We start from the raw sequence: 11,121 nt of genomic DNA, 5'->3' as shown, positions 1-11,121 counted from the left end.
GATGTCACAACTATGAGGCCATGGAGGCACTACCACAAAAAGGACATGAAATAGGGGCTGGAAGCAGAGGACATTAGGAAAGGGTTCTCAGAGGTAACCTTGTGTAAGTCTGAAGGTTGAGGAGCTCACCAGGCAAAAAGGAGGGCAGGACCTTGCACAGGGAACAGCAGAGGTGTGAGGAGGGTGCAGTGTTCAGAACACTGGTTGGTGGGGCCGCTGGAGGGCAGTATGCATAAGAAACAGAGGCCCACCCTGGCCAGTTTGGCTCAGCGGTTAGAGCATCGGCCTGCGGTCCTGAGAGACCCGGGTTCGGTTCCCGCTAAGGGCGCGTACCTTGGTTGTAGTTTGTCCCCAGCCGTGGTCGGTTGTGCGGGTGGCAGCCACTCGATGTGTTCCTTTCACATCGATGTTTCTCTCTCTCTCTCTCTGTTCCTCTCTCTCCCTCCCACTCTACCTGAACAAAAATGGAAAAATGTCCTCGGGTGAGGATAAAAAAAAAGAAAGAAACAGGGGCCCACATAAAAGCGGAGGTGTGAGCCAAAACCAGTGCCCTAGGGCCTGAAATTCCACGAAGAATGTAGGTTTTATCCTGAGAGCCATGGGAAGCCCTAAAGAATTTTATCTAGGGTAGAGAACAGGACCTGAATTTCATCTGAAGAAATCATTCTAAAGGAGAGATCGCAAAGCTTACCTGCCTCCCTTGCTCTCCTCTCCCTCAGGTTGTTAGCTCTGTTAAAAGTCCATGTGTAGAAGCATGGATTTGTCTCCTAGAGTGAACCACACCTAGGGACTTACTCTCCCAAGGGCCTGTGAAGTTTACTTACTCTACGTTCTACTAAAGAGAAGTTGCTGACTTGCAACTCTTGAAAATCAACCCACGATAAGCTAAAGGTACCTCCTATACTGTGTTCTTGGCCTCAGCACTGACAGAGATCCCAGCAGGAGGTGGTTTGCTTGGCCTTCAGCCCCAGAAAGGCCGGCCCCTGCTGGGAGCCTTTCATAATCATGATGGCATAGTAATATTTTACATTTGCTTACACAGAAACATGTAAGATTTCTTGAGGCCAGTGACAGATGCAGATGCTGAAACATTTCAGGTGCTCAAACACTGAGGTCCCATGCCTCCTCCCAGCTAACAATGAATAAAATTGTTCACTGCTTCCAAAACCCACGTCTCCCCTCTGCCCAGCCCCTTCTGCACACCCCTTCCAGCTCCCGATTACCCAGTTCCATTTTCAGCTCATCAGCCTCTAAGGCTGACCTACTTTTCAAGGCCACACAAGCAGAAAAACTTGTGCATTAATACAAACGACAGATTATAATTAGAACAGGACACAGAAAGGGGGAACCAGCAACAGTGTCTACCACAAGGCAAGGATACAGGCAGAATCTGGTAAAAATGCCAATGCACGAAGTACAAAAATACTGCTGCCCGGCGAGGGAAGGGCTTGACAAGAGGGAAAGACAGCAGCAATACTGAGTGTAACAGAACAGGGCTGGGACACTGACAATCGGAAAAACTGAGCTGAAGCCCAAGAAGCACCAAGCAAGATCACTTTACCCAGTGAGAAGAGCTAAGCAAACTCACTTTGTTCTCAATAGTCACCCTAGCAGTTATGAAAGCCTTGCCCTGGTATGAACAGAGTGGGCCCAAGCAGCTTCAAGTCCATTGCAAAACTATGGGAATGGTGTATAGATAAACAACTGGGCCAGATCTATGGAGAGGAGTATAAGGGGGGGGAGGGCGCCTCTTCAATGGCACTCTGCCTAACTAAAGGCCTGCGGAAGGGGCAATTTTCAGAGGTAAGTTTCCCAGGGGGTTTTTCTGAATTTCCAGCTTCATTCACACCTCAAACTGAAAAACCAACCCCTTGCCTTAGCCAAGATGGAATGTTTCATGGATGCACTCTCCATTCCCAAACCCCTCCTGCACAAGGGGCCTCTGAGAATAAGAGGGGCTGTTCTGGAGGGCTTGTGCCCTCTGGCCCAGCTTTGTTTCCACATGACCTACTGACACCTGCCAAAGTGGGGTGCCCAGGGGAGAGCAGTCAGGCAGCAAGACAGTTCGTGGGATTGAATCAGCTCTTCCTAGAATTAGGCTGGCCCCATTCCCACGGGGGCCCAGCCAGCAACAGGAAATTGGCGCCATGAATGAGTTCTCCCCTGTGGAGAGTGGAGAGGCCAGGGAGTGGAGAAAACCACTCAGTCACGGGTGGGGCCCTAGTAGAGAGAAGAAAACAGAGCGTCCCGGATCCAGTGGAAGAGCTGAGCCAGCTTGCAGAGGAAGGGCAGAGAAGAAGCAGCTGCAGGGAAAACACAACGGTCAGTTCCTTCCTTCACCCCTCACTCAGCCCCATTTCCCATCCCTTGGGAACTCGACCAACTTGGCACACATCTTTTTAAAGCATATTTTGATGCTTAATGTTACTTCCTCCTCCTCCCTCCTCAACAATAAAGAATTCGACTTTCACCCTGGCTGGTTTGGCTCAGTGGTTAGAGCGTCAGCCTGCGGTCCAGAGAGACCCGGGTTCAGTTACGCTAAGGGCATGTACCTTGGTTGCAGTTTGTCCCCAGCCCGAGTGGGACAAACCGAGTGGGTGGCAACCACTCGATGTGGCTCTCTCACATCGATGTTTCTCTCTCTCTCTTCCTCCCTCTCACTCTATGAATGCAAAAAGTGTCTTCGAGTGAGGACAGGAAAAAAAAGAATTTTACTTTCTCTAGGACATATTATCTGAATATACTTTCTTCACTTGGATGGCAATGACCTTAAATTTGCTGAAAAAAAGATTCAAATGTATTATGTTTTAATCTCTTCAATATACAAAAAACTGCTAATGTGTTGCTTCTGGTGAGATGAATTTAGAAAGAGACTTTTCTGTATCTTTAACATTTAGAGCTATATGACAGAATTACCTATTTGTATCATATTAATTATACCGAAATAAAGTAAAAATTACCTCTTTGGAATTAAGGCTAATTTGGATTTTTTTTTTTTCATTATTTGAATTCTCAATTTTTTTAATTTTTAAAAATTTATTTTAGAGAGAGGAAGAAAAAAAGAGAACCTTCTGAACATGCCCCAACTGGGGGTCAAAGACCTGGGTATGCGCCCTGACCAGCAGTTGACCCTGCCACCTTGTGATTAAGGAACAGTGCTCCAACCAACTGAGCCACTATGGCCAGGGCTGAATTCTTAATGTTTTAACTGATTTTTTTTCTTTCTTAAAAGGTACACATGATGAAAAAAAAAATTTTTTTTTAAATTCTCACCTGAGGACACTTTTTGTATTCATAGAACGAAGAGGGAGACAGGGAGAAATGAGAGAGACACATCGACTGGTTGCCACCCACACAACCCAACTGGGGCTGAGGACAAACTACATGCCCTTAGTGGCAACTGAACTTAAGTCTCTCCGGAGCGCAGGCTGACGCTCTAAAATCTGAGCAAAACCAGCCAGGGAAATGAGGAAGATTTTTTTTAACTCTGAGGTTCTATTCAGAGTTCAACCCTGCACAAGTAGGTGATAAAGTAGATGACAATGACTCGGAGTCAGTGTTCAAGGGTCAGCCGGGTAGAGGGCTTTTCCAGACCGCTCTCATGAACTGCGGCACTAGCCTCCCCTGGGTGAGCTGGGTCCCTCCTATAGAAGAGACTCCGGGAGAAACGGCCCAGGGGGTACCCCCACCCCCAAGAGAGCTCCCACAGCCAGGCCCTGTCAACTGCCCCTTCTCCAGGAAGGGCGAGGGGGAGGTAGGCTTCATCACTCACCTGGATCAAACCTCACCACCACGAGGCAGAGGATCAAGGCGGCCAGGAGGATCTTTCTGAAGGGCAGGGAAAGGAAGTGGCTCACTGCAGAGTCCCAAAGCCGGCAAAGCAACATCAGTAGTGACAGAAACTTGTGAGAGGAGCCTGGTCAGAGGGACAGAGAGTAACTGTAAGGTAAGTCACGGGGACCAGCTTCCTTAAATCTTAGCTTTGAGCTTGACTATAAGAGTTGAACAAAGGTAACACCCATGTAATTCATAAAGTGGTTCAAAGGAGACTCGGAAAGCTCCGAAGTTTTGAGGATCGGCTGTATCACCAGTGTCGTCTCTATTCAGGTTGGGTAAACCTGGCATACTTGGTGTTTTACTAAATATCCTCATAATCTTATAACATTATTTATATTTAGCCTAAGATATATACACAGAGTTACACAGAGCAATAGATGTTGATTATCACAGTAATGCAGGAAAATGAAGGGTATATAGTACACATAGTAAAGAACTCAAAAGTCCTGGATTATGAATATAAAAATGAAACTACACTAACAACCCAAGAACAAGTGGCACCAGTCAGTCCTCATAGAACATCCTGAAATTGCCATCAAACCCCCTTCTGCCCCTCCTCCTGAAGAGGTGCAGGGCAGAGAGCCTGGGTAGCCACAGGTAATCCCTGAGGCCAACAAGCCCTGTTTGCAAAGAAGTGATCCTGTCTGAGCAGGTTCATGCTCTTTAGCACACAAAGAAAAACACGCAGGAAAACAGGGTTACGATCTCCTAATAGCTAAAGGGTACTTTTGGGGGGAAATAATCTGCCTATTCTATATATTACCAAGGGGAAAATAACAAACAAAGATCAATAGGTGTTGCATCTTGGAGTGGTTTCTCTACAGAAGCAGTCTACAAATCTGCACTCAAATGTGCAGGGGTACGCTGTCCCTGAGGGGTGGACATCAATCACTGAGGACATTGAAGAAGAGTGACGCAGACAGGAGACTGGGCAGGGGCACCCAAACTAAAGATAGGTAATTTTTACCTCATAAGTCCAGTTACCAAGTTACCATGTGCATTTCTCATTTTCCTTTGGCTATCCCCAAGCGTACCTCAGCTGTGTGTATATTTGTGCCAGCATTTAAAGGAGGAGTAACATCCTACCCAGGCCAGCATGGTACAGGTTCTCTGATGAGAGGACCCCAAGGAGATAGTGACTTTGGGAGAAAAGAGTCAAGATCCTGGGATCCAGCAACACCTCCTCATATGAAGATTTTCTTTCCACCAACAATTTCAGAGGGCCTGGGCTTTTTAAGCAACTCAACAGGTTTCCTATTCTCTGATTTGTGAGTTACTCATATAAAGAATTGCTCCCAAGCTCCCAGGAATGTCATGATAGACCCCAAGGTCCCGAGGAACGCCCACAACTACACTTTATAGAAGTCCCGGAAGGAAGATAGCCTACCTTCCTGGCTTAGTTTCCAGTCCTCCGAGTCAGAGTGCTTGTGTTTCTGCTGTTGCCTTGCTGTGCTAATGGCCTGGAGTGCATCTAGCCGCTGCTCCTCACTGAAGGCTGCAGAGCCCACCACCAGCTCCTCAGCCTCCGACCAGCAGCCCAGGGGCAGCAGCACCCGCTGCAGGTGGAGTTCTGCCAAGGCTCTGTATTCTGGAAGGCCCTGATTGTCTGGGTCTTGGAGCCAGACACTGGCCACTTCCAGCACGGCTCCAGGCTCTTGCATTTTGCTATATAACAGAACACTGCAACCCCAAATAATCCAATCCAAAAAAAAGAACAGTTAGTGCTCCACAGTTCATTCATCTCTCATAACCACTATAGTTCTCTATCCAACTCCTCCCTCGTGTCCTCCAGCCCTTCCTTCTGGAGCACTGACACTGAAAAAAATCAGGAATTCCTAGAAAGTGTGACCTGGGCCCGAGGCTAAGGCAACTAGATTCCATTCTTACGTGGGCCCCTTGGCTAAAGCGACTAAATGACTCCATTTTTATCATCAATGAACCTTCCTCGATATTTTTCAATTAATAGGTTAATTACCCCTACCAATAAAGGAATTTTGCCTAAGATTATAGTTGCCCCATGTGTTGGGAGGTATTTGCAGTTTCCCAGTATCGGAAACTGCAAATCATGAACCCAGTGATTAATGCTTATTTTGACTTCTGTAATCATTGTTACAGTCACTATTGTACCGGTCCCCTGGGGGGAGGGGGGTGCAAAAGGGAGATGGGGCTTCTGTCTTTAAAAGCGAAGGAGCAAGGACAAAACAGGGCTGAGGATCTGGGGAAGCTGGTGTAATGGAGTGCTCCTTTACAATTCGGCTGTGCGTCTCTGGTCATCTCCCTGACACGTTACAACAGTAGCAAGAAGCTCTCTCTCTCTGCTCTGACCCCCACTCTGTCATCCCACTTCACATCTACTCCCCGTATCCTCTTTCCTCTAACCCACCCCTAAATTACTCCTTCATCCTTTAGTGCTGTTTTGAGATCTGAAAAAAAAATTTAGATTTGGAGGAAATTAGCAAGGGAGGGAAGAGAGGCTATATTAGGTACTAATTCAGAAGAAAACACAAAAATCCTCATTTCTGGAATGATCCAATGAGTCAGTAACGAGGACCTACCACAGCTCCAGAACTTTGGGGGGTAGCTTTTCAGGAACCTGGTAATACTGAAGAACCCAGGAGAGGACTTCCTGCCACCGATCCATTTCTGCCAGGGCCTGGATCCCCACAACACACAGGGAGCATTTCACCTCCAAGGTGCTGTCAGCAGAAAAACCAGTTCAGGTCTAGAAGTGGTCCCCCTGCACTCCCATTCACACCTCCACCCTGGGACTTCCCCAGCTCCCAATTTAGCAGCCATCACTTCCATCCCCCCCATTAGCATTCAAGAGGGCCTCACAATTACAACTGGTCTCATGGGTCCCAACAGAGAGAAAACTACCCATTCTCCTAGAAATTAAAAGTTCCTGTAAACCGCCTAGGGGCAAATCAACTCTTGTCCAGCATCTTTGTTACGCAGGTGAAACCAGGTTTAAGTGAGTGAGAAGGGGGGAGTACAACCTGCAGCACAGGTGTGTGGATGGAGAGAGCTGGAGCTAACAGTTAGCTTGGTGAAGAAATGGGGACGGGGCCTGAGTGTGGGAACAGGGACTCCACAAGTGGCCTTTTAGTACCAACCGTGCGGTACCTCCAGGCACTCAGAATCACAGCCTTCAGCATTTACTGCAACAAGCCCCCACACGACCCCTTAAATCACAACCAGGGGTCCCCAGCTTTGACAATCCTACCCAACATCTCCCTAGCTGATCTAATCTAACTTTACGACCCGAAGGGAAATGATGCCCCGAAGTCCCAGCAGAGGCTAGCAGCATTAGGAAGAGCGATGGAGAACCAAGGTTTGCTCGGGCTCATCCTTTCACCCAGTTCACCAGGCCCAGAACCCCGTTCCCACTGCTCAGCCAACACCAGAAGTGCACGACCTGGGGACGTGGCGTGCACCTAGGAAAGACTGAGCCTGCTGACGCCGTGATCTACCACCTAACACGCATCCCAGCTTCCCGCCTCGCCACCGCACTGGAGCAGGGAGCACCCTGGCTGAGCTCTGTGCAGGGCCTCCGCCTTCTCCTCTGTGGCACGGGCACAACGGCCTCTTGGAAGCCCCGGGGCGCATTCCGGGAACGACAGGCGCCTGAAATGCTCTCTCCCCACGCGAGCCCCGCACATACGTGCCCGCCGGCCCGTCCGCCAGGGCGCCGTCGCTCAGGCTGCGGCCCGCGCGCTCACAGGCGTGCAGCGCCGCCCCGAAGTCCAGGTGCACCACCAGGAGGTCGGCCGCCTCCTCCAGCAGAGCCGCGGCCGCCGCCGGCGCGAGGGCGACGCGCGCCGGGTCGGGGCTGCTTAGGGCGCCCCTGACGCCGCTGAGGGGGGCTGCGGCTGTGGCCGGGTCACTCTTCATTGCGGCCAAGCCGGCCCGATTCGGCCTGGGGAGAGGGGAGTCCTCACGGCCTTGCCCTGAAGCCTTCAGGGCCAAGACCTGGACGAGGAAAGAGTAGGGGCCACATCTAAGGCCAAAGCTGGGCTCGCCGGGCACCTGGGAACCAGTGTACACCTCGGGCGTCGGACGGCTGCGCACCTAGGACGCCTGGCCTGGCCTCTGCGGCCCCACGACAGGGACCGACGCACCCTGGCCAGGGAGCGCGGGCGCAGCTTCCTTCCTACAGCAGCGGCGCGGGGCGGGGCTGCGGGCGGCGCGCGGGCCTCTGGGAGCTGTGGTTTTCCGGCCGCCGCCCGGCGCTCTTTGACGGGCAGGGCAGGGCAGGGAGGACTACAACCACCGGCATGCCGCGCTCCGCGCACGCGGCTGTCCCGCGGGAACACGCCCCGGCTCCGGCGTTGCCAGCGGGGAATGTCAGAGGCGACGCTGCCTTTCCAGACGAGTTGGTCCCCTTTAACCAGACCTAGCAGAGGCCAGACAGAAGAAATCCACGCCCGCCTCGCAGCACCTGTCGGCGTGGCAGTCAGAGCCGCCAGGAAAGGCGCCGAAAGGAAACGTACCCGGTCACGCTTCCCCGGCAGGTGCCGCCTCCCAGGCCGGTCGCCTGTGTCCAGTGCTGGCACCCTGCCAAGCGCTTTGCCTGCAATCGCGTTTAGTTCTTCCCTCAGAACTGTTGTCCCTACTTTACAGGAGATGGAATTGGAGCTTATTTAAATAGATCGCTCAAGTCACACAACTAGTGACAAAAATAACGTCAATCCAGGGCTCTTTTGGCTCAGAGGCACATATTTAAGCACTATTCTGTTCTGCAGGATGGGGCCAACTGTATGCTTTCCATACAGGGAATTCAGATCCTCACACAAGCAAGTTACTTGCGCATGAGCCTTCTTTGTGTCACATAAAATAAGAGGTACAGTGTGTAATGCAATTTATAATAAAGTTCCAGAGCAGATCAGGTATTCAATAAATTATAGCTATAGTAACTATTATTAAATAATTTTACACAGTTACATAAAGTCACATTTATGTATATTCTGTACTTCACACAGGCTTTGCCACGCCTCCCAACTTCATATGACCTCTCAGCTTAATTTCTTCACAGTTTAATTTCTTCAGAGTTTAATTTCTTCACATTTTGAACTCTCTCCAAAGCTTCTAGAATTGTTTACTCCCCTCGTTATTGGACAGGCCAGGCACAGGGTAGGTGCCTGCTCACATCATGCACGCCCTTCCCTTGTCACCAGGTTTAGACATGCAAATCTGTTGGGCTTTCAGTTCTCTGTAGAAAGTCCTCATGAAAAGCAGAGGCAGAGTCTGGCTGCTGTTGCTCAGTGGTTGAGCATTGACCCATGCACCAAGAGGTCACCTGTTCTATTCCCGTCAGGACACATGCCCAGATTGTAGGCTTGATCCCTGGAGGCAGCCAATGTTCTTTCTCACTGATGTTTCTATCTCTCTCTCCCTCTCACTTCCTCTCTCTGTAAAATCAATAAAGGAAAAAATATATATATATACATATTTAAATACATATATATATATATATATTTAAAAGGAGAGGCAGAAACATCAAATCCATCAGACTTTAAGGAAAGAGAAGTATGGACCCCCTAACCCATGTAAGATGATGAAATTTTTCCACACATTCTTTTTGAACATCTACTAGGTGCCAGGCCCTGTTCTAAGAACTGAGGATCCTCCAGTGAACAAACAAGACAGAAATGTCTGCCTTTGTGGAGCTTACAATTCAGCAGTTCTCAACCTGTGGGTCGCAACCCTTTCACAGGGGTCACCTAAGACCATCGGAAAACACATATTTCTGATGATCTTAGGAACCAAGACACCGCTCCTCTATCCATCTCCAGGTGGGTCCGCCCACGTGCTGATATGCCCATATACAACATGAGGACCTGTATTAAAGGGTCACAGCATTAGGAAGGTTGAGAACCACTGGCTTACATCATAGTGAAAGGAAACAAAATAAAAAACAAACAAGTAAAATATATACAGTAGTTTGTCAGAAGATAATCAATGCTAAGGATAAATGAGTAAAATAGAGGCGAGAGACTGGGAGAGACAACAGTGGTGGGGTGGACTTGGTGTCTATGTTTAACTTTGTCTTCCAACAGTAAGTCCAGGGTTGGGGGCAGAGCAGAGAGAAACTGTCATCATCATGCTCAGGACTAGACCCTGTTGGGAATCACTATTCATTTTGAAACGCGCCCTTGGGACCAACATATTTTCAGGGTCACTTGGAAGAAGCTTCTCCTTAAGTCCCTCTTCTTCACCAGGCAATCTGCATTCCCAAACAGCATATTCCAGAGGCAACCAGAGAGCCCAGAAAGTGTAGATCAGTCAAAGACTGAACTTACCAAAGTGTTCTATCATCAGCTCTGCCTCAGATTTGACATCAGATGATGAAGATCGTTAGTAATAACATACTGGACTGAAAAAAAAAAAAAAATGTTTCTCAGAACTGGGTTTAGAAGTTTTCCCTAAAAAATCAAGAAAGCAGTAGAAGCACCAGAAAAGAGACCTCAGCTGGCTTGGACAGATCACCACTTCACTTTCAGGAGCATCACATCTAAATGGTTCCTCCTGGGAAAGACCCCTTCCTAATCCCCAAGAAATTTCTTGCTATTTCCAATTTTTTCCAGGAGGTGGCAGCACAGCCTTAAAAGAAGCAGATCTGCCAGAAACAAATTTGCCTACCTAATGGCTGCCACAGCTGCCAAAATGAGGTCAAGATATTTAAAGGGTGGGCAGGTTGCTAAAAATCATATTAAAATATGATTCTGTTCTACTTCTGTCTTTCACCCAATTTTTTACTATGCAGGGCTTCACAGGGCTTAACCTTTAGCCCTGTTATGCCCACAGAATGATTCTTCAACACACATCTACTATGACTCTCCTCCATCTCTCCTGTGTCTGGATGTACCCAGAATTTCTCAAGCTTATATATAGCAATCCTAAACATAAGCAAATTCATTCCACCTGCTGGAGAGTGAACAGATAATATAAACACCTAACCTGGGGAGGATTCCAAAATGGCAGTGGATTAAGTGGCCCTCTTAAGTGGATACATTGGCCCTCTTCGAGGAGCAAACTGGAATTACAACTAAAATACAGAAAAATTATACTGAATAACCAACTGAAAACTAACTGGAGAAAACCCTTATAACCAAAGATGTAAAGAGGAGCCCACATCAAGACTGATAGGAAGTGTGGAGGCACAAGAGGGCTGTCTGGGCTCCCATAAGCAGCAACTGAAATGCTGGAGTTGAAGCTCAGCTGCCAGGGTTCTGCCTGAGAGGTCTAGGGTCTAAACCTCAGGCTGGCTCCCCAGGAAAGGTGCCT

General features: G+C 48.8%; 1 protein-coding gene across 1 annotated transcript; it reads right to left on the bottom strand.

Moving 5' to 3' along the window:
* Window positions 1-449: 449 nt before the first annotated feature.
* PEX26 (peroxisomal biogenesis factor 26) lies at window positions 450-7,964 on the bottom strand. Its single transcript, XM_036252939.1, has 5 exons — window positions 7,499-7,964; window positions 6,393-6,533; window positions 5,225-5,517; window positions 3,773-3,916; window positions 450-2,303 (listed from the first exon to the last, which is right to left on the bottom strand). Exons 1-5 carry the CDS (start codon window positions 7,726-7,728, stop codon window positions 2,221-2,223), a joined length of 891 nt encoding a protein of 296 aa, XP_036108832.1. The 5' UTR covers window positions 7,729-7,964; the 3' UTR covers window positions 450-2,220.
* Between the last annotated feature and the right edge of the window lie 3,157 nt (window positions 7,965-11,121).

This window comes from Molossus molossus, unplaced genomic scaffold (assembly GCF_014108415.1).
Source record: "Molossus molossus isolate mMolMol1 unplaced genomic scaffold, mMolMol1.p scaffold_m16_p_10, whole genome shotgun sequence".
NCBI lineage: Eukaryota > Metazoa > Chordata > Mammalia > Chiroptera > Molossidae > Molossus > Molossus molossus.
This window is presented reverse-complemented; position numbering and strand designations above follow the sequence as displayed.